At 42.4% G+C, this 27,970-nt stretch overlaps 1 protein-coding gene across 2 annotated transcripts in view; it reads right to left on the bottom strand.

Moving 5' to 3' along the window:
• SEMA6A (semaphorin 6A) overlaps positions 1-27,970 on the bottom strand; it is a 129,875-nt gene that overhangs the window by 37,855 nt on the left and 64,050 nt on the right. For both annotated transcript variants that reach the window (XM_065918229.1, XM_065918230.1), the window contains exons 2-11: positions 26,079-26,216; positions 23,438-23,555; positions 19,237-19,297; positions 18,195-18,257; positions 17,386-17,487; positions 11,276-11,366; positions 7,605-7,724; positions 6,818-6,906; positions 5,750-5,967; positions 1,885-2,016 (exon numbers count right to left, since the gene is read on the bottom strand). In XM_065918229.1, coding sequence (XP_065774301.1) covers positions 1,885-2,016; positions 5,750-5,967; positions 6,818-6,906; positions 7,605-7,724; positions 11,276-11,366; positions 17,386-17,487; positions 18,195-18,257; positions 19,237-19,297; positions 23,438-23,555; positions 26,079-26,178 — 1,094 coding nt within the window. In that variant the 5' untranslated portion in view covers positions 26,179-26,216. The remainder of the gene's footprint in view (positions 1-1,884; positions 2,017-5,749; positions 5,968-6,817; positions 6,907-7,604; positions 7,725-11,275; positions 11,367-17,385; positions 17,488-18,194; positions 18,258-19,236; positions 19,298-23,437; positions 23,556-26,078; positions 26,217-27,970) is intronic.

Here is a 27,970-nt window from a genome sequence, read left to right as displayed (position 1 = left end):
TTGTCCAGACTGCTGGCCTCCCCTCTGGTGCAGGAGAGAAAAGTGGGCCCTGACAGTACTGGCAGGATCTAGCCCTGGGTGCATGCTTTCATGGCAATAACCCAGCCAGTCAGAGAAAGCATCCTGCTGTTTATATAAGAGAGACAGGCCAGCACGCAGAACGATGACCAGTGGAAAGTCACTTAAAGTATGCGTCCTGCTTGCCTGGAAGGTAGTCAACACTCCTTCAGAGAATCCACCTGACTTAGAGACTTTGACAATTCACCTGAGGTTGCCAGGGTGTATTTTTTACAATTAGCCTGTTCTCCTTTAGTAACAGAGAAGGCACATGCCAGATGATTCAGGGGATGAGAAAGGATGGATCATAGGGGTTTCTGCCCTGGGTACAGTGATTCATATTATCTAAGGTAGTTCAATTCAGTGAATTGGGTTAGGTATTTTTGAGGGGATGGAATTGGATGTTGGAGCAAAGAGTTGGAAACCAAAAAAGTTTAAAAGACATTGGGTTTCCTTCCACAGATTCAGTGGAGGGAGCTAACATACAGGGATGTTTCTGTATTTTCATAATGTAGGTTTCAAATGCTGCAGGCGTCAGAAACGACTGAGTGGCTGAACAACAAAGGGAGGTATGCTGCGTGTGGACCATAAAGAGGGTAGGCACAGGGCCGGGAGAGGGTTTCATCCTGTCCCAGTTAGAGAAATGAATGAACTGGTTTCTTGTTCAGTCACTCAGCTGTGTCCAACTCATTGCGGCCCCATGGACTGCAGCATGCCAGGCTTCTCTATCCTTCACCATCTCCTGGAGTTTGCTCAAACTCACATCTGTTGAGTCAGTGATGCCATCCAACCATCCCATCCTCTGCTGCCCCCTTCTCCTCCTGCTCTCAATCTTTCCCAGCATCATGGTCTTTTCCAATGAGTTGGCTGTTCATATCAGGTGGACAAAGTATTGGACTGGTTTAGTGTGCAGATTTGATGGAAATTACACAGGACACAAGGTCTCTAGATTGTCTCTGGACAATAGGTTCCCCATGAAAGCACTTTTGGGGCATGTTTTGAAGATGAGGGAATCTATGATACATCTGGACCCCAAACAGACTAGAACCCTCAGACCAGAGACATCCTAATAATGGCCCACTGCACCTGCTGGTCCCTACCTGGCCTTAGCTCGGGATTAGCTCTGATCCAGTCTAGTCACAGAATCCAGCGAACATCATTGATATTTTACATTTTATTAAGGCTGAAAGACATGGGTCTCTGTGAAACTGAAGGGAAGCAGGGAGAAGTGGTGGAAGTCATCTCCCCAGCAGCTTGCACAACACACTCTGTACCTCTCCGGGCCTCAGTTTCCTCAGCTATAGACCACTGGGGCTGCTGGGGTGGATGGCTCCTGTCATCCAAGGATTACAGTGGATAATCTAGAGTCTAAGTGAAAGACTAGAGAGTCACTGTTTTGAATATAACTTGGATAATTTGGGGTTTTGGTTAAGGGAATGAAGGTAAATGGCCTCATAGGCCTTTCTGTTGTGTTGGCATTTGTATCTGCCAGCATGGAAGGCCTGGTGTGCAGTTGATAAGATGCTCATTGTGTGTGTGCTAAGTTGCTTCAGTTGTGTCTGACTCTTTGTGGCCCTGTGGACTGCAGCCCTCCAGGCTCCTTTGTCCATGGGATTCTCCAGACAAGGACACTGGAGTGGGTTGCCATGCTCCTCCAGGGGATCTTCCAGTCCCAGGGATCGAACCCATGCCTTTTACGTCTCCTGCATTGGCAGGCGGGTTCTTTACCACTAGTGCCAACTGGGAAGCCCAAGATACTCATTATCATGGGAGCTAACTGCACCACTTCTGGAAATTTAAAAGAGCCTGATAAACATGGGCGCATACCTGGGCTTAGGCACACGTTCATCAGGAACTGGTGTCCATGTGGAATCTGGAGACTTCTGTTCTTTGAATCTCCCAGTAAAGACATTGGCGATGTCATGCATGTCATAGGCACATACTGCAGACCCAGGGATGCTGCGATGGGGCATTTCATACAAAGTGTTACTTATGCAACAGTTCTGCATGCCGTTTGGAAAACATACACCAAAGAAACTTCCCTAGTACTGGCAGTTGAAATTTAATGTTCATACCCTGAACATTATAAATGTAAAAGGATCCTAGTGCATAAGGAGAATGTTTCAGTGAATCAAATTTGCCTTACTGGTCTTAAAGAAAGGGTTAGTTAAAGCAAAATCATAGGGAAAAAACCCCTTTTTTGGTCTTGTGTCTAGCACTGCTTTTGTTTATAAAGGAGGAATGGTTGACCTGGTGATTTTCAAGTTTCATAAATTTCCCGAGATTAATTACCAGTCTTTAAACCAAAGATAAAATGTTTGGGCAACATTCTGAATCTCTGATACTGGTAAAAGTTTGAAGTAAAAGTGCCCCTGCTGTCCACATATTCCTTCTTTGAATTTGGCTTCTCAAGTCAAGGACATCAGTAGTGAGAATGTATGTGTGAGGAACCCAAACATATTTTATGTTAGTCACTGTACACTGCAAATTTTACTTCCTGTTTATTTGCATAAGACTAAACAGTTTAAATCTCTAAAGCACCAATGCTTTGCAAATAAAATGCTCGATTAAGTGTTAAATAATAATAACATCAGTAATCTCTACCTATAATTATATTCTTGCCTGGCACTCCTGGAAGGACTATGGGGTTGTTTTTCATCAATGGTGAGAAGACATGAATTATTCATTCATCTAGGTACATTACTTGAACCTGTGTTTGTTTCTATGGTTGTTCCTTGATTTTGATCAAATAAATTTCAGGCACTGGTTGTCCAACAGTTTGAATCAGGCTTTGAGATAGTGGATCACTGCACACAGAAGCACCCAGGGCAAGACACAGGTGCTCGGCAGCATCAGCAGCATGCAGGGCAGAGAGAATGATTTGGCCTGGATTTTGCACATGTCAAAAGGATATGGAAAATACTCCATGTATGATTAGGAGAATTTTATGCCATCTTTAATTTCATAAAATAATTATTGAAGTATTACTAAGAAAGTGAGAAATGGGGGAGGATTAGAAAGCTTATTTAAAACAGAGTGGCAGGATAAATTTTAAGGGTATGTAGTGTGTGTGTCTGTGTGTGTGTGTGTGTATGTGTATTATTCACAATAGTAAGTCTATGATAAGACAGTGATCTCCATTTGTTTTGAAACTTCAGCACTCCTAACATTATTTCATTTTGTAAGACTCTTTCCACATCTTGCTCTCCTAAAAGTAAGAGATATACACATTTACTTTAAATATTAAGAAAACAAGGATAAATTTTGAAGTATTTTATGAGGCACGTCATAATCGCTAAAGATACCCTAGGGTTTATAATCTTCCTAATGTTAGAATCATGTGTAAAATCCTTTCTTTTTTCTTCCCTACTTTATCCCCTCCCTTTATTCCCATCTTCTGTTCATTCAGCACATATTTGTGGAATCCCCAATCTCAAGCAGTGAATGCTTAGTAAGTAACAAACCGTGCTCTCAGCTGATTCACAATTCAGTGTGGCGGCAAGCAACAAGAGCAGTGATAATAATAATAACAGCAACAACTTTCCAAGACCATCTGGTAAAGGCAATATATATGAAAGGCTTGTGCAGAGTCCCAGGGGATGTGATTGGAACTGAGCCTTGGAACATTCCCAGGGGTTCAGTGGGCAAGCAGATAGGTTGGGGGAGCAGACTTGGCAAGACAGCAGGGTGTGAGCAGTTTAGTCAACCCTCTGCACTGGAAGAGGAGCCGACACCTGACCATGATAGGTTCCATGCCATGCCAACAAGGGAGCTGGGCTTTATCTTCAGGGCAAGAGGAGCCCCTAAAGGGTTTGAGACAACCTGACGTGATGGAGTGGAAATGTGTGGAGAATGGGGTGGAAAGGGATGAAACCAGAGGGAGTAGTCAGAGAGGGGCTATTGTTTATAGATGAACGCTGGTCTGCATACTCCTGCCATTTGCTAATCTTACTGACCAAATATGGTTTCTGAGACTGCATTAGCATGCACTCATTGAATGTCTCCTAGGGACCTTTAAAGAAAATTCTTTAAATGGAGTATGTGTAATATTTAGGAATCTACTACTTTGTTGTAATCATAAAGTAACTCATTTTCTCAAAAAATGTTAAAAAAAATTAGAAATGTGCTCTGAAATTCCACTGGCACCTACATTCCTATGTTCCAGAACAATCTTCTTTTTCAACACTCCTAGATACATGGGTTGCAAAGTACAAGCAGTTAAGGTCTGAATTTTTACATCTTTTCTATTCTGAAGTCTAAAAATTCCTTCAGATGGTCACAACTTACTTAAACCTAACTAAATACTTCTTGCTGCAATATAGGTTTATGTTTCCTTATATCTTCAATGGGGGACTCTTGACTCTTGCCCTCTGTATAATTGAGGAATGTTATTTCATCCTTCAGCCTGCTCTGTTGTGGGCTTTACCCAGTTCTTAGGCCATTTTTTCCTAGCTGCTGTCCTCCAGCCTCATCAGATATGTTCCTGTCATCTAGCCATTCATCAGGTTCTTCAAAATCTTTGTAAAAAGTATAGTCCAAAACAAGACAGTGTATTCCTAGTGAAGCTCAGAGAGAACAGAGAGAATTGTACATAGTCTAGAGCAGGTACTTCAATTTCTAGGCCACAGGCAGAGTGCGGATCATTTCCACAGGAGAGTGCTAGGACTCTGAGGTCTAGGAGAGCCGAGTTCCAGGGAACATGGTGTCCCTCTTCCTCTATTTTTGAGTCTCCACACGTGTCCACTGCTCCAGGGACAGATATTAGTGTGCCATTTCATAGCTCAGTGTCTTAGCTTAAATAAACACAAAAATAGGAATGAATGGGCTGAGACTCAGTATTTCTCAGTACAATGTTTGATGACTTGTAAATCCTCAGTGGTGGTGGTGGTGGTGTTGCTCAGTCACGTCCAACTCTTGTGACCCCGTGGACTGTAGGCCACTAGGCTCGTCTGTCCGTGGGATTTCCCAGGCAAGAATACTGGAGTGGGTTGCCACTTCTTTCTCCAAGGGATCTTCCAGGCCCAGGGATCAAACCTGCATCACTTGCTTTGCAGGTGGATTCTTTAGTACAGAACTACCAGGGAAACCTAAATCCTCAATAGAACCCTCCAGAATCAGACAGTGGTGCTGTGGTTGGGATTCTGGCATGCCAGATGGACTCATCTACTTCCTAAATTTCACTCTGTAGCATTTCAATACATATCCAGTATTTTTACTTCAAAAATTACTGATCTAGTCATAGAAATATTAAAAGTCAAATAAAATGTTAGGTGACCTAGAAAAGAGGAACATTCTTGAGTGCCAGAGCTGCTGCTTCTATCTGTGGACTACCTGGACCAGACAGTGTAATTAAACTCGGTTTCCTCAAGTGTAAAAAGAAGGCAACGGTATTCACTTTTCAAGATAATTAGCGGGATTGAGAAATAACACATGAATAGTGTTTCTGTCCCAGACATCTGAAAAGAAGATATTGGTATAATTTATCTCATTACTTTCTCCAAAATTCTACTTTAACAGCACTTATACCGATTATCCATTTGTGAATGAAGGCTGAGTGTTAAGTCCTTGTTAGTTACAAATAGTGAATGGCCGTGTTTCCATCAGTTGCAAATCTTGTGTATTAGACAAGAACCTCTTGGGAAAAGGAGGCCGGGAAGGACTGATGAAGTCCGCACCGCCAGGGCATGGTTACCTGTTATAAGGTGTGGAGAAGGTTGCCAGGACAACATCACGGCCATGAATACGAATCACGTCGGTAACTGCCTGCAGGATGTTGAAATAAAAATGGGAGTCCCCGGGAACGGAGCAATTGAGGCGAGCCTTCAGGAAAGAAGTCCACTGCTTCTCCAGGACTCTCTGAGACCCTCCCATGTCATTCTTACAAACCTGAGCCACCCTTGGGAAAACTACCTGCAGAGGGAAAACACGGAGAAGAGGAAATGCACTTATTTTGCATGGAGATCTTGGTAGAATTTACCTTTCTTAGAAAAATAGAAACAGAACAACAAGATGCTTAATTTAATCCTGTGTTTCTAAAATCAGTGGCAAGAAAAAAGGGAAAAACTCAGCATTGGAACAGCATGTTTTGAAAGATAAGGCTGTGGCATTTAATACAGAACCATAAATCCTTCAGGGGATCAGCTCCCAGGCACATACACTCATTTCCATACAGACTGCTTAGCTTTTTATTTCCTCAAACAAAAGCACACTTTGTATGCGCCATCTCTGCCATCCTCCCTGGCTGCCTCTGGGCCCTGCCTCTCATGCCCTGAATTCCTCTAACTGTGCAAGTCACCCTGGTATCGAATTTGTGCCCTCCAACTCAGTGGTCTTGATCCACTCTCTGGTAGAAATAATCAAAATAGACATCCCTTAAGTCTTCTATTGCTTTTTGCAATGAATACAGTCAAGACCCTGGGTTTGCTTATAGGTATTGAATAGTTACTTTCTCTCTGTAGAGCAGCTCATTTTAAAACAAAACAAAGCAAAAAAACTTGATGAATAGACCTGGAAACCACATCTTTCTTAAAATACTTGAAATTCATCTGTTTATTAAGTTTTCAATGTATTTAAGAGGTTTTCCCTGTATTCTGTTACTAATCAGAAAAAGCATGTAGGGGTTCAAGGAAGCAAAATGTTTCACTTCCACCAGTCTTTGCTGGGTCTTCTCAAAACGATGACCTTGTCCTTAGACTTATGTTTCATTTCCAAGCCATTCATGACCACACTGACCCCATATTAAGACATCCTCCCCTCTTACCTTTCCCATACTGTTGTACTCCACCGCTATTTCCCTAAAGAAGAAGTAGATGTAGTCTCCATAATCTACCGCTTGGACAAAATACGGTTCTGTGGACAAATGGGCACGTTAATTGGGGGCGTGTCACACAGAGTTAAAAGAACTGCAATCAGTTGCAAGCAAAGACATGTTATGAAATAAAATTGTAGGGCCATTAGACATTTGGTTAACACTAACCATTTCTAGTGACTTTACTCATGCAAGTGCTTAGTGATTTCCAAAAGCATTTAAGCTTACAGATTTAATCTTTCAGAAGCAGTTGCAATGAACAATGAAGAATAAATGAATTTTGCATATCTCTGTAATTTTATTTTCTACAATACAAGGCTCATATTACAGAACAGATTTTGTACACATTGCCTTGTCAACCTCGACTCATTCGGGTTGTGAACAGCTCTTTTCCTGTTCCCCACCACCTCTAATTCCCCATTCCCTTCCATGAATGAAGTGTTTTGTTTAGTTGTTTTCATGTGGGACTTTGGAATGAGAGCTTGAAGCAGGAAAGATGAATGTAATGTATTCTATTATAGTGGTGTTGGTAGTTTTGATAATACTCCAGAAACTCAAGGGAAGTGAACAGGGGAGGTAATAAATCAACTTGGGGCAAGAGATGCAATTTCCACCTTCCTGTCTGTGAGAAGCCATTACTAAAATGAAACTACAATCTGGACCATTCAGACGCTAAATCTCCTTCAAGATATATATCTCCCCCACCACACCTCTTTTCTTTTTTTAATTGTTTGTTCACCTTTTAACCATTTTGAATCATGCTTGACGGTCCGTAGGGTTGGGCTATCTCCAAGACTCCGGTAGATGACTGCATCAATGGCAAGGAAGTCTGTCACTGTAGCAGAGTATAGTTTTCCATCTTTGAAGAGAAAGAGGAGGAGAATATGGTTAGAGCAAGATGGTGGGCATGGGGGAATAATAGAGACATCCCCCACCTGGCTTTCCTATATCAGGCAAATAAGATAGGACAACTGGGACAAATCCAAGAGTCACTAGGAAAATACTTGGCCCATATTCCTAACCATTTTAAATTGGGATCACGAGAGATGAAACATTTTTCATTTTTAAATTGCATGGCAATTTCTAAGCAGCAGCAGCAGCTCAGGGAACAGGGTAAATGAAAAATGTTGTTTGCTTCACTCCATTAGATGAACCTTGACTGAAATCTCAAGGCCAAGGCCCCTTGGACACTATAGCCACCACCATAGCATGGTACACTGGATTAGGTGGGAGCCCCGGGAAAGAGAAAGGCTGACTGCATCACCAGAAAACTTTAAGTGCAAGCAGAAGTAAGAAAGTCTGCAGCCTAAGCAAGTGAGGGAAGTTGAAGAAAGAGGATTTGTAAGCAAAAAAGAGCTGACTAAAATTGCTACATGTAATCATACTCCGATTAAAAAAAAGAAAAAAAAAGAAGATTGGTATGTGTATTCTTTCTGAGTCTCTGCTCCTCTTTACCTCAATCAGGAGAGCCACTAAGTCCTACTGATTTAGCTTTCCATTTAAGAGATACTTGTTTCAGTATTTCCAAAGTCTCAAACTGAGAACATTCTGATATACAGGAAGCCAAAATAAAGAAGGGGAAGGGATGATGCTGAGTTCAAACTGGACTTTTCTTTAAGAATTCATGCTCTTTGGGACTTCTGCTTGAGGATACATCCAAGGCAAAAGAGAGACAAGATGATTGAAAATGAATCCTTAAAATTTTTGGTTCTTTTGCTGGATTAGCAAGCATTCTTTACACAGATAATCAAATGGGCTGCTCTGGAATAGTAAAATCTGTATAGATGAAATGGAAACAATAATTATATTCAATATAAAAAATAGCTTCCTTGGCTCAGCTTTAATGGGTTACCTGTGTTCATTAATTGTGGTTTCCAGAGCATGTTCAGAAGTGATTTATATATATCACAGTTCTCTTGAAGCTCTAACCCTCGTGGGATAAGCATATGGTTCTGTTTTAAATAAACATACCTAAGCAAAGTCTTTGAGGTCTACTTTTGGTCTTAACTGATATTTGCTCAGTTTCAGGTAGAGCTGTCTTCATATCTACATTATTGGCAGTCATATATCTGTATGTGTTGACCTTCTGGGTTAGATTTTGGCTGCAGACAGCAAACCTTTCTATTGAGACACATGCGTCTGCAAAAATCACAATTTTTCTTATAGAATCATAGCTCCGGGTCATATGGATATACCTGAGGAGGAGAGGACAGTGGGAGCTGTGTGTGTGTGTGTGTGTGTGTGTGTGTGTGTGTGTGTGTGTGTGTATACTGCTGTTGAACACTCCTTCATACTCTTTTTGCTTTACATTTTAAACTGGATCTCTTGCCAGAACTTTTACTTGTAAAATAGAGTACTATTTTGTCACTTTTGGTAATATGACAACTATTCAGGGGTAACAAGTATCTTCTGTTTATAATGGTGGAAGTTTTAAGAGCTTTCAAGCATTGCAGTGAACATGGATTCAGATACACCTTCTGCAGCTGCTAGATGGTTTCATGGGGCTTGCTCTTGGAAGGTTGGTGGCCTTAGAAAACACCCGCTCATTCTCCTTTTTCTGCCTTGGGCTGCTCCTTTTTCATTAGTAAATTTACATTCTCCACTGCAGTCCACAACCTCCATTACTCTATTACTAACGCAGGTTCCAAGTGTCAGAAAAGTGCTGCAGCAGAAGTGAGGCACTTAAGAATATAATTCTCAAGCACTCTTTCCAGTGGCGTTGCCCCTACCCATGCTTATAAACAGATTTACATGACTTTGTTTCTTACAAGGCTGCTTGCTAGGAATGCTCTACCTTTGGAGGAGAACCTGAGAAACCTTTCCTTCTTAACTTGGCACAAACTGCCTCTTCAATTTTTGACAGCAGATTTGGGTTCACAAAAGATGACACTGAGGATGTGGTTCAAGGAGCTGATCTTTTTTCATAAAAGTTCCTCATCAAGCTAGGCTGCGCCAGGTTTTAGCTGTGGTGATGGAAATTATAGCTAACTGCTTTATTACATTTCATAACAATCACTATTATACCAATACTTTTCCCTACACCCACCTCAATGAGCACAGCTGGGAATGAATTCCACAAAAATCCCCATCTGAAAGTCATGGCTTATTTGCTTTCATTCTATATCCTTTGCAATGGAAGGAAGGAGTAGCAATGGGGAGTGTTGGTCAACCTCTGATCATCAGCATCATCCCTTTAGCCACTACAGTTCTATCAGAGACAGGCATGTAAGCTCATGAGGTCATGATATTTGAGAAGATGTGCTGGTAACCAAGAGAGCTTCCAGAAACTTCCTTTTGTCTCTTTCCTTCTCCCTTCTATATGTAGACAAGGGGATGCATGTACATGCTAAGTTGCTTCAGTCACGTCTGACTCTATGCAACCTTATGGACTGACTGTAGCCTGCCAGGCTCCTCTGTCCATGGGATTCTCCAAGCTAGAATACTGGAGTCAGTTGCCATGCCCTCCTCCAGGGGAATCTTCAAAACCCAGGGATCAAACCCACATTTCTTAAGTGTCCTGCATTGGCATGTGGGTTCTTTACCACTAGCGCCACCTGAGAAGCCCAGACAAAAGGATATGTAGCCCTAATTGAGACCCAACAGCCATCCTATGACTGTGAGAACAGCCAGTCTCCCTCAGAGAAAGAAAGAAAACTGAGCAGAGAAATGAAAAGGACCTGCGTCCTGGATGAGATGAATGAGTTGTTCAATCAAAGCCACTCCAAAGTCTACCCCACCTTAAATATTCAGTTCACACTGGGGGTTTGAGGTGGGATTTTCTATTACTTTAGCCCAAACATGCCCTCACCAGTATGCCACATGTTCAGCGCAAATTTGTTACTCTTTCTGAAGGCAGAGAAGTATGGGTAAGCATGGCAAAGACTTGTCTTAAGAAGTGAGGAGAGAAAAAAAAAAAAGAAGCAAGGAGATCAAACCAGTTGATCCTAAAGGAATCCACTCTGAATATTCACTGGAAGAACTGATGCTCAAGCTGAAGCTCCAATACTTTGGCCACCTGATGTGAAGAGCCAACTCATTGGAAATGACCTTGATGCTGGGAAGGATTCAAGGCAGGAGGAGAAGGGGACGGCAGAGGACGAGATGGTTGGATGGCATCACTGACTCAGTGGACATGAGTTTGAGCAAACTCCAGGAGATAGTGAAGGACAGGGAAGCCTGATGTGCTACAGTCCATGGGGTCGCAAAGAGTCAGACATCACTGAGTGGCTGAACAACAACCAAAAAAAACCCACAAAAGTACAATTTCCATATGAATTTCAAATGGAAAAGGCATTCTTAGTTACAGTAGTCACCAGAGAATCAAAGGACAACTGTGACTCTGCGAATCCTCCAGAGCCACAGGCTGAGCCCACGAAAACAAATGCAATGAGGAGAAATCAGGTCGTTTACCTGCAAACAGTGCGATATTGGCATGTTTGGCATCGTAAGGGCATCTGGCCATTCCGCTAAATTCATCACCCACAGGTTCCAAAGTATCCATCTAAATGAAATAATAGGACTAAATTAGGAACAACAACTGACAGTAATGACAGCAACTAATATTTACAAAGCACTTAATTTTTTGAGCAATTTATATGCCTGGTGCAAATAATGCTCAAATACCCTCTGAGGTTAAGTCTTTTGGTTTCAGATGGGGAAGCTGACGTTGAGAGCGATTAAGTCACTTGACCAAGATTCAGTAGCTAGGAGAGTCAGAAGAATCAGTCATGTCTGCTTGACTCAGAACCATGACAATAAAGAAATTCCCATATCCTCCTGGAATGCTAGAGATATAAGCATCTTTCTCCTTGGAAAAGGGACTTCTGATGTATTCAGCAGGAAAACATATTCCCCCATCCCCTAGAATTATCTGCTAATTCTAAGTCATGAGCTCTACAGAGAATGACCTCAGTTTTGGTTTTGTTTTGCCAGAGGAGTCTTGCCTTTGTGGGTTAAGTTCTAGGAGAAGATTCTGGAATTCTTTCTCAGGTTATCTGCTAGAATAGCATGGCATCAGCAAGCATGAACAAAAACACGGATGCAAGCAGAGCTCAGGCAGCCTTTGCGCGTACTTCAGAAACATGTCTGAGCCTCAGATTGTGTAGATGAGAAAGAGAGGCCCAGAAGCTGAGAGGCTCCCGTGGGCCCCAGATATGAGCAGTGTGCTTGCCACGGGACTCCCAACTCCTCGTGCCCAACCCAGGCTTGTTCCTGGTCATCTGAGTATGTTTAGTGAAGGAAAAAGGAAAACTAACTCGCTTTTAAAAGGGCATATTGCATACGAAAACATGGATTTCTTGCATCTTTTGAACATGTGGGTAAGTCAATTCAGGCCCTTCTTAGCCAAGTGGCAGCAAGCTATAGTTGAGTAATGGTTACCCCTGCCATTTTCTTCAGATCGGCATATAGTCTCTAGCACCAAGACCCCTTTACCCAGAGATTGTATTGACATCCTGCTTGCTTCACTCTTACAAGTTACCTGCCTGGCTCATAAGCATTTGCAGGTGAGGCAAAGTCTTACCAGCTGTTCAACAAATTCATTTCCCTTTCCTCCGTATCACACTAAACTACATTTCCCATCCTCCCTTGCAGTCAGGTGTGATCACATGACTGAGCTCTGACCAATGGGGTGGGAGTATAAGGCTCTGCCCCCACCTCTAGGTCTTGCCCCAGAAAACCTCCCCAGATCCTCCACTCTTGCTCTCTTTCCACATTCTTCCCTTCTCCTTTCATCTTCTTCACCGGATCCTACAGAGGATCCAGTGGAGAATTCCAAGATCCTAGGAGATCACAGGAGATGGCAGACATTTAAGCAGGACGGAGCTGGCTTTCTGAATAACCTCTCAGAATAGAAACTCTCTGACTGACCCTCGCTTGACTGGGATGTGAGCAGGAAAGGAACCTCTGTTGATCAGCCGTCAGTGCTTGGCCCATGTAGACCAATAACTCAGGGGTTCCTCCCACCCTCCCTTCCTGACACCACGAGAGCTTCCTAGCATTTAAATCTCAGCATCACAGAGACCAAACAGTTATCTCCTCCACAGCACTAACGTTCTGACTCCTCTGTATTTCAGTCTTCTTTATGGTTTTAGGGTATTTTGTTTATCATCTGGCAGTGGCATAGTTTGACTCCAAATATGAAAACGGAAAGAAGACAAACCCAAGACAGCACTGAGGAAGGATCTGTGAAATGCCCTTTAGCACTAAAATCAAAGTGCCTGGAGTTGCTGCCCAGGAAGAAAGAGCAAAATCCTTACTGAGCAGCCACAAGTATAGTCCAATCAATTGTGCCCTTTGCCCTCAACTCACAGAAACTTTTCAAGGATAGGACAGACCTTTTCTATGTGCAACCACTTTGGGATCTCCCCGGTCAAAGCCATAATGCTTGTTTAAACTGTGGCTGAGAATCACATAAAGCAGTTGTGTTAAAAACACATTTTTAGGAGAAAGATGTTCAAGTTAGACACCCTTTAAAGCAAACGTACTCTTCCCCAGCACATGTTTATGAAAGTCTTTTCCTAATATTTTAGCCCAACAAGAGCTTCCTGTTGAACTGCGACAGACTTTACAGCCATGACAAGTATTTGGAGTGATACCCGCTATACAGTGATGCAACAGAAATACCGTTATCCCAAGCAGTTGCAAGCTGTGATCCTGCCCATGGGGAAACAATAATATATGAGGGGGATATATTTTTAAAAATGTACCTACTTCTAAAAAAGCGGCCACAGCTATAGCTAGTCAGGGGCGGGAAGCAATGAGGAATTAATGTATTGGTTTGTGAACTTGGAAAGGTCCAGAGACAAGACAACGCCATGGTGAAATCCTCTTTCCCTGAAGTAAGAACTAATCCTTGTAGCAGTCATCAAATCTCAGACTTAACAACAGCCCCTGGGAAATTAAATCACTGTAGGGTAGAGATAATTATACTAAGAACCAGCCTGACTTGTGCAGAAGTTCAAGAGGTTTAGAAAACAGGAGGGAAAAGGTATGGAGTGTAGTTGTAGATTTATAATGGACAGCCTTCAGAATTCTTTCCCAGATAATCTTATTTGGGGCTCTAATCTCTCTAATATATTCAGCTAACTTCTGTTATAAAACTTGTGGAAGTCAGGGCACGGTGCAGAAGCGGAGACCAAAATTTTGTCACCTTCCTGCTTCAAAGTAGTTTCACTTCACGCTTCTGAACTCTGATTTGGGTCTTTCAGTGGAAGACCGGCTATTGTTTTTGCTTTGACCCTTTGGTCCTGATCTGGTGATTAAAAGGCACTTATGAGATAGGCTGTCCATTTTCTCTGAAACCAAATACATTATGTCCCATGTCCTCGGGAAATTCCCAGTCTGCCCGGAGAGTCTAAAAACACTTTTCTGAGCAATGCCAAGCGTTCTCACTGCCATTCTCCATGCTAGGTGTATCCTGTCTGTCGTTCCTGAGAGGCCCTGGGCTCCCGGAACATGTCTCAGTAGGTGTGGCTAGAACAAGGGGAAGGTGAAGGCACTTCTTAGAGGTGGAGCACCTTGGGGAACGGAACACGTGCGGGAAGAAGGAGCTGGATCCCTTGCAGGCTGGGTAACACAGTGCCAAGGAAACCTGTAATTTGTCATAGGAGATAGGTCTCCAGCTAGGGAATTCGTTTGGATTTGTTCGAAGCATTCATCTTAATGAGTCCTAAACAATGACACACAGGGATGGAATATTAAGTGGCAGAATTAAAGTCAGAGCTCTAGTACACCGTTACTGGCTGAATGTTTGACTTGACGGACTGCCTCTTACCACCTGAATTAGCTCCTGTCCTTATGTGAAAATTTAATATCTAGTGATAGTATTTTTTTGCATTGTTGTTCAGTTGTTAAGTCATGTCCAACTCTGCAACCCCATGGACTGCAGCATGCTAGGCTTCCTTGTCTTTCACCATCTCCTGGAGTTTGCTAAGACTGCTTAGACCTCAAACTCATGTTCATTGAGCTGGTGATGCCATCTAACCGTCTCATCTTCTGCTTTCCTGGTGGCTCCGATGGTAAAGAATCTGTCTGCAAATGCAGGAGAGCCGGGTTCGATCCCTGGGTTGGAAAGATTGGCTGGAGAAGGGAATGGCTGCCTACTCCAGTATTCTTGCCTAGAGAATTCCATGGACAGAGGAGCCTGGTGGGCTACAGTCCATGGAGTTGCAAAGAGTCAGACACAACTGAGTGACTAACACTTTCACATTTTTGGCATTAGTTTAAACTTATAAAAATACCAAAAAAAAAAACACACCCCACATTGAAAATATTATGTATCTTGATTACTAAGTTAAAAAAATTTATTTATGTGTTTATTGGCTCTGGTGGGTCCTAGTTGCTGCAAGTGGGCTTTCTCTATTTACTAAGAGGCAGGGCGAGGGGGTAGTCTCCAGTTGCCGCGTGCACTTCTCACTGCAGTGGCTTCCCTTGCTGCGGCTCATGGGCTCAGTAGTTGTGGCACACGGGCATAGTTGCTCCACAGCACGTGGGATCTTCCTGCACCAGGGATTGAGTTATTGCAAGGCAGATTCCTCACCACTGACCCCCTGGAAGCCCCGTTACTGAATTGTTTTTGGTGCGCCCTCACATGTTGCACCTGATTGGAGTGCCTCCCTTGCCTCACTCTAGTGCTGGCGTGCTGGTGCCCATTTCCAAACGTAAGTGGAAGGCGAGCATGAGGGTCAAATAGATTCTCCCTCTGTCTGTGCTAAGGCACAGTCTTTTAAAACTGTCCAACCCCGGCTGGTGAGCCCTCTGGTCCTGACATCAGCCCATCATTTCTTTTCTCGTCCTTCACAGCCGCTAAGGTTTTACTTTATGCTGGTGAACCCAAATCTAGGCATCCCTGTGTCTCTCCCTAAATCCAGGGTGAGCCGTCCATCTTTTTGTTGGAGATCTCTATTCATGTCCTGTAGACAGTGCCATCCGTGGGGCCAGGCGCACTCATCATATGCAAAATGGAACCCCTGTGTTCTCATGGGGGGTTCTTCTGTCACATGGGGGGTTCTTCCCGCCACTCTTCCGTCCTCCCTGTCCAAATTGAAGGCCGCCCCATCCACCCAACCAAGAGATAGTCTCACAGTCGTTCTTAACCCTCTCTCTCTTTATCCTGTGCTTCTTGTTAATTAGTAAATCCTCCTTGTTTTAAAAAAATAGGATAATTGCCTTACAGAGCTATGTTGGTTTCTGCCATGCAACAACAACATCAATCCTCCTCGCTTTTGTCACTTCAGTATTTCCTGAGTCTCTTCTCTCCCCTTCATCCCTGGGGCCACCTACCTCTGCTGACTCTTGTTTATTGTCACTTGTCACTTCACGGTCCAACACTTTGGAACCAAATGAAGTTTCTCCAGCTCGGCAGACGGTTTCTTGCTCCGTGCCTTTGTTCATGCTGTTCCCCTACCTGGAATGCCCCGCTCCCTTCACTTGGTTACTTCTTCTTTAAGACTGACGTTAGGCATTATCTCATTCACTGTTTACCCCGCAAAAAATGAACTGAACCCCTGTTTGGAGACACTATGTCAGGTTCACATCTGGGCAATCACAGAAGCTCGGGTTTCTCCTGGGCTGGGGTGTTCATGTTCCATATGTCCGGGCAGCAGGAGGGAACACTCGAAGAGAAGGGTTGTCCACCTCCTTCTGGAAGCCTTCCCTGACTCCTCGTCTCAGGCTGAAGTAAGCACTTCTCTGCGATGCTTGCGTCATGCTCTGTATTATGCCGCCATGGCAGCAAACCCATGGATTCAAGTTTTTCTCCCTGTCTGGCTTCACTAAGAATGGACGCTTCCTATCTGTCTTTGCAGTGTCTATTCCTAGTCGTGGGAGAAACTCAGTACGTATTTTCTGAACAAGAAAACTGAGGGAAGAGGGACAAGGAAAGGTAAAGATGTGGGGTCAAAACCTCAGGTCATTTTTACCTCTACTCCTTCAGTGACACCATTATCAGATGAACTAACTTGATTTATTAATGCTGCAAGGGTTGATCTTTTTCTCCTTTGCATGAAGGCCAAGATAAGTCAGACCATGGTCAAGTAAGCTGAGTTCTGAATGGAATTAAATTCCCGTGTTCTTGAAAATCTTACCTAGAGGAATGTCTACAGTTTCCAATGGCATGCTTTTGAGATCCCTTTTAAAATAGAAATCATTCACAGTATAAGTGTGTTTTTGTGCTCAGAGAGGAGATGGTGGGGTGGGAGGGAAAAGGAGAAAGGGAGAGAGAGGAAACCCACATGGTCTGTGGGGTACGCAGGCTGACATTCTGAACAATAGAGAATAGGGTCTTAACAGAAACGTACTTTGCCGGTCGGCTCTTTAAAGCCACGTCAATCAATCCTGAACAAACAGGAAGCTTAGAAGCCTGCTCAGGATCAGTCATGTGGAGCACTACATTAAGTGGAACAAGCCAGAGGAACCCAGGTGGTGTTGAATTAACCCTCTTAGGTGACTGCGGGCACAATCACAGTAAATTATGAAATACCTCCGGGCCGTGTGGTTCCAACAGACAAAACAACATTTACCTTATAGTTTCTGCAGGAAGGGTTGAAGGCATTAGTTCCACAGACAAACAAAGTATCGTCATTTTTCTTCAGCAGAACTTTAATAAAGTTGTGACACTCATCCTGAAAAACAGTTCAAACTTTTGGGTGTCCAGTTTAGGGTAGAAACCCATTCAGCTGTGGGTCATGATGTGCTGAGAGCAAGGTGAAAATCAGGGGGCTGGGGAGTTCTCCTGTGAACAATCCCGGCTCCTCCTTGCATTTTTACCCCCAAGATGCTGCTGCTGACAGTAACAACCGCTTTTCAACAGTAAATAAGAACAGGAGGTGTGTGTTTGTGCCACCAAAGGAAGGCAAGCCAGGACGTAGCAGCATCCCATCACATTAATTTTAATGCCAGAGGCTCCAGAATCCCCTGATACACAAGGTTCCCAGCTGAAGTGTGTTTATGTTGTTCTGTGACGGAAGGCACAGACCGCTTATGTCTGCGGCAGCCTTTCTGGGCTCTCCTGCAGACTCTGAGGGCTGTGGACCATGAGAAGTCCCAACAAGTGTGCTCAGAGGAGTCAGCACAAGCCAGTTTGGGGTCCAAAGTCCCTGGTGCCCCCTAAATAGTTCATGATGCAGCCCTAGCAGCTGTCACACTGTTTCATCACATTAAAAGCAAACTGTTTTTTGCAAATTAAAGCCTTCAATAAGTTGATGGAAGAAGCAATTACTGGGGAAAAAGGGACTAGCATGAGCCATTCCACATCACGGTCTGCGGCTGGAGATAACAGTCAAGAACTTAACCCAAAGTGGCAGCTGCAGAAGAAATGAAAATTGCCTACCTTATGTTTTCCCTTCATTCTGCATGTGTCTACATCAGCCTGTCTAGATTTCCATGTCAGTTTCTGCAGGGATCAAGAAAGAAATCAATTAGAGCCCAGAGGTTGTTGCATTTGATTTTTGAAGTAAGAGTTCCCTGGGGGAGATTAGACGCTGAACATATATTTATTGAAAGCTTTCCACACCCTTTCTCTGAGATTAACGCATCATAACAACAAAAGATTAGAAATGGAAATGTTCATTTAATTTTGAACCCCTATCTATTCATTAGACTACAAAATGATCTGCTTCTCTTTGAGAAAAAGATGAAGGAGAAAGGAAAGAAGAATAAACAACAGTGTGGAAATTTCACATAAAATATCCACACTAACTTGCTAAATTATGCTCATTTTGATAAAATACATGTCCTTGCCCTTCCCTTTCACTTGATAAATCAGTTTCCATAAAGCAGGCCTTTTCCTTAAAATATGGAAGTCATTTTCTTAAACATAAAGGGGACATTCACTTTAGGTGGACAAAGATTTAATTCAGGTTACACTCCTTCACATAAATTCATGTGCTGAAGGGATCATCTACTTCTGGGGCAGACTTTATTAACTAAAATACCTCCATGTGGAGTTATAAGGAAGCATGGGTTATATTTTATATCTGTCTGAAATGGATAATGATCAAATTCATGAACCACAACAGTCAAGTCAAACTTAATATTGCAAGATATGGAAACATAACAGTGAAACACTTGTGGGACAAAAGTTTATGTATGAAAACTGATCTTTTCCTGGACAAACATCCAATATTTTATTCAAAGAATTTAGAAATTACCTAAAATTCCAGTGCATTTATGTGCATGTAACTGATGAATAAAATATGAAGTACATAACCATTTCATATTAAGCCCTAACTCATCACCGAATTAGAGTTTCATAAAATGTTCCCAGTTATTCTAAGCCATGTCATCTTAATCAATGCATTTAAAATACATACTCTCTCCAAGAACCATCCTAAGATCCTTCATTTCTGAAAGAACATTTTAAAACTACTTACTTTGCTACAATAAATTTCTTCTGTGTGTGAGGTGTCTATATCAACAGTATAAATATGGTCCCTATAAACAAAGAAGAATTAAGACAATGTTAAACACAAAAGTCAAGGCAGTGCATTTTCTCCTGAATGAGTCCATATCTCATTCAAGGCAGATAAATCCACATCCATGTTATTAAAAACAAGATCTGAGGGCAAGAATAAGGGGAGGGTTCAGCTTCTAAGAGATGCTTCAGGATCACATTCAGCACCTTCAGAGAAATCATGGCATCTTGCCACCTTTTATGAAAACTTTCCAGTAGCCTCTCGCATCCCGTAACAATAACATCTGTATGTACATACATAGTTTAGGTGGGAGATGTCTGCAAGTTAAATAGGCTTCCAAACTAGCATACAGATGGGTTCACATGCCCTTTCACTTGGTATTCAACGTGCTGGAGTTGTTCATCAAGAGACCTAACAAAAAACTAATGTCTATCTCCATCACTTTTTCGAAAACATATTTTCAGCTTTAGCTTTGATGATTTGATTGACAAGACGGAAGACGATAAAGGTAAAATTATTTCCAGAAGCCACTCTTTTTCACACAGGGATGGTCAATTAAGGTTCAGATGTACTTGAGCTAAAGTTTACACTTCTTGCTTCTGTTCACCTTCCTGTTTTGCTGAGAACTTGGTTGTCTTTATGGTTTGCTGCCAATCTCCCCTTGGAAGGGGAGAAACAGAATGAGCAGCTCAGGTGTGGGGCTATATTTAAACATCCCCTTCTGTGTGAGCTGAGTACAAGGGCGTTTTTGTCTGCAATTCAGAAGAAAGCAAAGAAAAGCGCTACATTCAACTGAGGAGATGGGGGGCTAGTGAGGGAAAGCAAAACAGCTCGTTTTCCCTTGAAATAACATTGACTTTTTCTAAAATGCAGGAAGTCCTGGGGCTGGAAAATTACCCACAGCTTTAAAGCAAGACCTCAAGGCTCCCATGCAGACTTTCAGGGCCCCTCATTACTTAAAAGGAAGGGAAAGGGGAGAAGAGAAAAAAGAAAGGAATTATCTGCTGTCAGGATTCACTTCCATTTTTTTCCCCCAGTTCTTTGGAAATCTGTTTGCTACTACTTTTAGGGAAAGAACAACAGAGAAAAACAGAAATAAAAACAGGCTTCCTCCTATGAAAATAAAAGGAGGGGGTGAGGCAGTTGGCCTATAAAATTCCCTTGCCCTTGTGAGTGTGTGTGTGTGTGTAAGAGTGGTGAGGGAGAGAGAGAGGAGCGTGTTTTGTAAATTGCTGAATTGGAAAGTTCTTCAGACTCCAGTAGGGTGCCAGAACCGCTCTGCCCTTTAATTCTGAGGCAGTTTTATGGCATTCCTTTATTGCTTGTTTGACTTTATTGGCGGTGCTATGGGTCAGGTTCATTATTGGAGTGGAATTGCCTATTACTTTGGTATCAGCTTTGAGATAACTTGAGATTTTTTCTGGCCCTGCCTCTCCTCAAAACTTTAAGTAGGAGCTGAACGTATGAACTGTGAATTAACATCTGATTAATATGCACTGGCAATTCCTCAGAAAGCTCTTGATTGCCACCCCCACCCACCCCTTTGGCATGGCCTGTTTATGTTAATTAGCAGTTCAGAGATTAAGCAACAAAAAAAGAATTTACAAAATGGATAATAATAAAGCAGAACTGTAAAGGGGCGTTGCTCATCAAGCTTCCCTCAGTCCCTGGGTTCTGGCTGGGGACATGGTTTCTGATAGCTGACACCCATTGTCTAGAAGAACTGGGGAGCCTTTTAAAAATCAAAATTCCATGAATGAAATCTCCTTTGGACAGTGGCAATATTTTTCAGTCTCCAAGAGATCACATTGCCCAGCACACAGAATGATGCTTTATGCTAAACCACAGATCAAGGGTCAGGGATTTTTCCCCAGCACCGTGTGTGCACCCCAGGTTCATTCGCTGCTCTTACTGAATTCAGTTACTTAAACACAAACTGACTTAATCCTAGGACTTCCTCTTCCCCTCTCCAGTGAGAACCACTGAACTATGTTGGCATGACTTGAGCCTGGGGAAGGATTTCACTTTAAATCATGTTAGTGGCTGCCTAGGAACGTGGATCTCTTGGGGCTCTGTTGGGAAATGTGAAATTAAAGAGAGAGGAGAGACCCTAAATATGCAAACCACAGAAATCATTTAGGAATTTTTCCAGGGGTGTGTATTCCAGGGAAGTGACTGCACAAAGTGAAAACCAACGTGTCAGTACTAGGCTGTTACAGGTTTGACCTTTAACCAAGGGCAAGATTTGACCTTTAACCAAAGATGAGTCTGTTTTATAGAGTTGCAAAAGTGAATGTGTTTCTCCTTTTTTTCCTTCTTTCCTTTCTCCTTTTCTTGGGGTCAGGAGTTAGGATAAAACAGTCTTGGTTTTAACAAGGTGTAATATTGGTCACTTTGAAGTCTGCAGGGCACCTTATTCCTAACTCTGGTGCCCCCTGGACTGCTGCACACCCAAGTTAAAGTCATCAGGTAGTCGGTTATGTTTCTTTTCCCCCTAAAGACTGGGTTGCCAAGTGAACAATTCATAGAAGATTCTTGAGTCAGCCTATTTCTCACAGATACAGTGTTTTATCACTTGTTTTGACCAGCCTTTAGCTAACTGGGTACAAATGTAATCTTCCACCCCTGTTACATTTAGGAAACTGAAAATGGTATTTAAGAGGGAGCTAATACTCTCCAGAGAGGTGGCTACTGGGGACTCATTGGAGTGTTTTTAATGAATACCCACAGTGGCTACTATTCTTGGAGAACAGCTATTAGAAGGTTATCACCAGGACAAGTAGGCCTTCTATGGCTCAGCAGACTGCAGAGCACAGAGAGTAGTGACCCAGACTCTAGAGCAAGACTGTTCTAGCTCAAGTCCTGCCCGTGTCGTTCTGACCCAGTCATTCCACCTTTGTGCACCTTGGTTTCCTCCCGGAAGACATGGGAATGATAATAGCTCTAACTCAAAGGGCTTTTTTTTTCCCCCAGGATTGAATGAATTAACATTTATAAAGAACTTACAACTGTATTTGCAAATTTATATAGCACATACAACAAGTATGTACTAAGTGTTTATAAAGAAGAATTTTTAGAAAGTGCTTTGGCATTGCTCCCTGTGACCAAAATGTAGGGTACTCATAGGATATTTTAATCTAGCCAGTGGTTTTTTTTTTTTTTAACTTTACATTGTATAGCTTGTATTTTCAGAACATCTAAGTGCTTTGAAGGAATCCAGCACTGTTGTTATTTACTTGTTCTTTACTTGTGCTCACAGCCAGACAGGTACTACAAACATAATCTCTATTTCTCCTTCCAGTGTAAAACGATTCATCAGTCTAGACCCAGGTGATACCACGGTGGACCCCACAAGATACTGCTCCTTGTTGCTGTTTATTTAGAAATATTTTGAATAAGTGACAACCCCTGTCCCCAGTGGGGGATCATGTATTTTTAGAATCCCAAGGGACACCATTAAGATAATCTATTCTAGTCTCTTATTTAACAAAGGACACTGAACAGCCAGAGAATTTATGGTCCAGGTAAGTTAAGAGTAGAGTTGAAACAAAACCTAAATCCATATGATCCCTGTCTGGGTAGTATTCTTGCCAGGCCATTCATCCTTAAGGCATGTTCTGTTTGAATAACATTTCCCCAGTGGATGAGTATTTTCTGAACTAGATCCATATCAAAAACTACTGTGTGGCTGCTACCATTCTGCTAAAGTAATAATATATACTATATATTACCTGCAAAAAATACAGGTTTAACTACACCCACCCACACACCCATTCAACTTAATTTGATACATGTTGACACATTCAACTTAATTTAGCAAATATCAAGGAGAGAACACTTTACCCTATGCTTGAGTAACTATCTGTGTATACTGTATGTGTGTATATACATATATATGTATATACACAATGTTCAAGATAAACAGTGGATTATTTGAGTTTAAACTCCAAAATATGCAATTATTTCTATCCAAATCCACATCATCAAGTTACAAGGACACAGAAAATCTTGAAAGAATGGTTGCTTGACAAATGAAAGTCGCCTTTAAATGAAGTAACGCTCTCTTTGGGAATGTCAGGATCTTTACTGCAAGGCAGAGTGTGGACATTTAGGTATTAGCTAGATGCTCCAAAGGCAAACATGGGGAAAGGGGGCTCACCTGGCAGCAATGTACAGGGTTCTGTTCATGATCACAATCATTTGGATGTCCAGCCTGTGCCTCTGCGTGGTGTTCCGTCCTGGCTTGTGGCCCACAAACACCGGATACTGTTTTGTATCTGTGAAAAGAGGACATGGGGCAAGAGAGGGAAGAGGAAATCAGGCCAAGAATTGACAGGACCGGGGCGGGGGCGGGAAGGGGGGTGGCCACAGAACAAAACCATATTGAAGTTCAACCATGCCACCATTTTCCACCCAGGCCTGTTATTTTAGGAAATGTTGTGATAGAAAAGTGGTCTTTAAGGATAATCGAGTTACAGTTTCATTTCCTGATGCTAATAAGCCTGGGCTTAGGCTTCTGAGTGTCAGTCTTTCTGACTTGTCCCTCTTTCTTGGGGGGGGTGGTTACACTTGCCAGTGAACCCTTTGCATGAAGGTGCCCTTTTCTTCCCCAGTTTTCTTTTCATCTTCTTTAGAGTGCTAAGCCCGAGGGGCAGTCTGCCAAAGATCTTGTCTCCGGACAAAACTATTTCAAAGCAGCCTTCCCATCAATCACCACAAAGCCAATGTGGTCTGGAGGCGAGAGCCCTCATCCAGGGGCCAGAAGGAAAATGCAGTCTCCACAGGCGTCCAGCTGGAATAATCCACTATTGAAGGCAGCTCCACTAGGTCGGCTGGCATTCTAGGAACTGTGGGAAGTTCACTCTTGAGTTAAGCAATTGGCTAATGTCACAGAAATGGGGGCTTTGACAGGACAGGGTCAAACTGAGTGTAGCCAGTCGGGTGATCTGGAATTTTCCCGGACCTGGAGAGTCAGCGAGCCTATTTCCTCTTTTTTGCAGTTCTCCTCAGTGGAGAATAGGCAATTTGTAATAATACCTGACCTTTGGAAATACCTACAGCTCAAAAATCTCTCTGCCTTTAAACTTATATCTCCAGAGCACTGGCAGTCCTTCAGAGAAACTAAGGGGGGGAAAAAAAGATGAGTCACATTTAAAAGGCAGTTGTTTTGGGGGGGTGAGAGGAATATAAATAATGACTCAAAATCCATTCATAGATTAATGCTCTGACCCATACACCTTAAATCCCTGTAGCCTCTGAGTCTGACTCACTCTTATTGGAGAGCATCAGTATATCTTACAACCCTGCTTGGTATGGGATTATCTTGTACTTTCCCTTCCACTGCTCTGAAATTTTATCCACCCATTCAGCAAGGAAGTTGCTAAAACAATTAATTCCTGTCTCTGTCCTGTCAAAGATTTGAGTGTCCACTGAAGTAGGTTTTCAGTAGCATATTTGGGGTCTCTTTCTTATTTATTTATTCATTTTTTTTCCTGGGGTCTTTTCTGCACAGGGGCACCGAAGACAGAATACTTATCTCAAATGGAGATAAATGCTTATTAAGGTTTAGTACTTTGAGTTAGGTGGAAGAAGGAAATGGCAAGCCACTCCAGTGTTCTTGCCTGGAGAATCCCCATGGACAGAGAAGCCTGGTGGGCTACAGCCCATGGGGTCACAAAAGAGTTGGACATGACTGAGGCGACTTGGCATGCACACACGCCACTTCAAGAATGATGATTTCAAACTACACAGTTTGGTCCTTAGTCATGTCCTAACTTTTGTTCTTAATTAGAGGTGTAAAGCCTTGCCACCTCACCTTCATGTAAAATTACTTCTTTTTACAACCTAGACTGTCCAGCAGAAAGCTGGGTGGACAGTGTTAGTATCCTAATATTACTGTCAAATACCTTTTTAATGGTTCATTCAATGTTTGAGGATAACTACTGTGATGATAGATATTTGGGTAAAATGCTTTCCCCTTTACTGTGATAAAATATTTTATCTTTTGGAGAAAAGGAAAAAAATGAAGTTAATTGTCTATTTCATTCCAGATGCAGGTAGAATTATCCTCTTTTGAGGAGTCAACTGACCTTTTCATCATGGTGCCTTCTACCCTTGATATTAAAGCAGAGATCAAAAGAAAGTTATGAACAGTTAAAATAGGTCCACTTGGAATTCAGCAGCACTTTAAGTCTTGCAATGATATACTTCTAAGTCTAAACAAAAGTTGATTTTTGTCCCAGTCTTCTTTTCTGTTGTAACAATGCCTTTGGATTAGTTACCCTATGAAAATGTGCAATCCTGGCAACACCCAGAAGACTGTGATGTTCTCCCAAAGCTGGTTTCTAGGCGTGATCACAGCCTCCTCATAGTGACTGAGACTTCACTGGAGGTACTGAGGGATGTTTCAAATCCTCACACAAGTGTGTCCCCACGAGCTGGTTTATTGGATTCATAGAACAGCCATCCCACTAGTTTGACTAGACTTGAGTTATCCACCTTCCCAGGTGGCGCTGCCGGGGTGGGGAAGACTTCCTGGAGGAGGGCATGGCAACCCACTCTAGTATTCTTGCCTGGAGAATCCCCATGGACAGAGGAGCCTGGCCGGCTACAGTCCATGGGGTCGCAAAGAGCTGGACATGACTGAAGCGACTTAGCACACCCACATGCATGCCATGCACGTAAGTTTAAGTGACTACCAAGTCTCCTCTTCTATGAACTGTGTAATGGGTGTGTGTTGCCAGCTGATGCAGGCGCAAGGGCCCGCGGAGGGAGAGAGTGAGAGAGAGGTCAATACTTACAGTTGCCATGCGAAATACTGATTGGCTCTGAATCTTCTGGGAAAGCAGCCCCAGCACAATGCAGCAGTGTGAGATATAGCAGCAAGGCTTCTGACCTCATAGTAGTTCAGCGGGGAGACGTTCCTTCTCTACTTCACCCTGCCAAGGAGCGAAGAAGGGATTTTTATTCTTTTCTTTTTTTTGCAAGTCAGTTTTATTCCATTCCATAAAATCAAATGGCCTTGAAGATAAATTTTAGAGCAAGGGGCCTCTGTGTTCTATCTTTCCTATTGTGGATACACCCGTGATGGTATTTTGCAGGAGGAACCTGTGTCTTATCACCCATTGCACCCTCCTCCCTCATGCATAGGAGCCCTTTTGCAAAATTTCTCCCAAACCAGTGACTCAAGAGTCTTGGTTCTTTTGCCCTGAGCCATCGTGAGGCCATTATGTGTGACTATTTCACAATCACGAAATGATGTTCTGAAAAAATGTGGATAATTGAGAATGCTTTTTCCCCCCTTTTAATGTAAATACTTTTTTTTTCTTCTCAGCAGGTTTAGAGCAGCATGCCATCCCCAGACATGTTTTATGTGGCCAGCCCAGGATCTTTCAGATTTTTGAAATAGTTCCCCAATACTGAAAAATTAGAAGGTTTCTACCCTTCTTTAGAAAAATCAGAATATCTGACATACTGACCTAAATGACAGTTCCCTTCAAGCATTATGCTCTCAGCCACAAACACCACCACTCCACCTGGCCCTCAGCACCTGTAGAGGCTCAGTTCAATGATTTCCCATTACCCCCTTGACCTCTTAGTTGAGATTTTCACTCCTGGTTATGTAATTCTACAGTAATTCTATAGTGACCTTAAATAAAATCACACAATCTATGTTTAAAAAGAAAGAAATGGATCCTTTCAGACTCTGTGGAGAATGTTACAGGCAGCATCTGAAACCACATCCTGAACAGTATTGTTGACTTTGAAAAAACCCTATCTTTGTATATTTTAGTGTCAGATGTGGTGAAATGGTAGTGAATAAAAATGCCAGATATACTGTTCTACCCATCTGCATTTTCTTAAAGATGCTCTTTATGTGTAGGAAAAAATCTCCTACATCATTACAAGCAGAAACACTCCCATGTGGGGCTGCTGGATACAGTGAAAGGAAAGCCATAAGACAGAACATATTGCATAATTCTCAGGCATATTTCAAATAACTGTTGATCAGGGAAATTAATGTAAAGTGGGGCTATCTTTTTATCTTTGTAAAGTCTTTGAAGTAGCCTGCCAAAGATTGTCTTTTTTGAACAAAGCTATTTCATGGTAGTCCATCAATCATTTAAGATTTGGGTGTAATAAAGTCAAACTTAGCAACTTACATGTCTTTGAAAGTTAATTTGGCAAACAAACTGCTAACTGACGCTTTTTGGAACACACTTAATATTAGATACCTGTGTGCCTCTTCTTCATGCCAAAAAAAAGCATTAACAAGCCCCAAGTGTTGCATTGCAACTGATAATTTCACAGACACAGCTGGGTCTTAATCATTTGTTCAATCGAAAAGTGCACATTAATTAATTTGCCTTACCTTGAAAATCAAAGAGGGAGAGAGGTTGAGAGAAAAGCCTAAGCCATTCCATATCTCCATTTCTGATGTGTAGGTTAAAAGTAAACTTTAAATAATTACTTGTTCACAGGGCAGTCCATTACCCAGAGATGCAAATGTGTATTTACAGACAGGTGAAAAGCACTGCTCTAACCATTCATTCATTTGCCAGTTTTTCCTATTCTGGAGAATCTAAACCCAAAGGGAAGCTCTGAGATGCCCTGACTTAGCTTGTCAGGGCTTCTGTTCAGTATAACATTAAGGAAGAGAAGTCAATCACAGGAGTAAGTACAACATAAAGCA

The sequence above is a fragment of the Muntiacus reevesi genome, chromosome 1, assembly GCF_963930625.1.
Source record: "Muntiacus reevesi chromosome 1, mMunRee1.1, whole genome shotgun sequence".
NCBI classification, from domain to species: domain Eukaryota; kingdom Metazoa; phylum Chordata; class Mammalia; order Artiodactyla; family Cervidae; genus Muntiacus; species Muntiacus reevesi.
The sequence above is the reverse complement of the archived record's forward strand: the minus strand, read 5'-3'. Positions and strand labels throughout refer to the sequence as shown.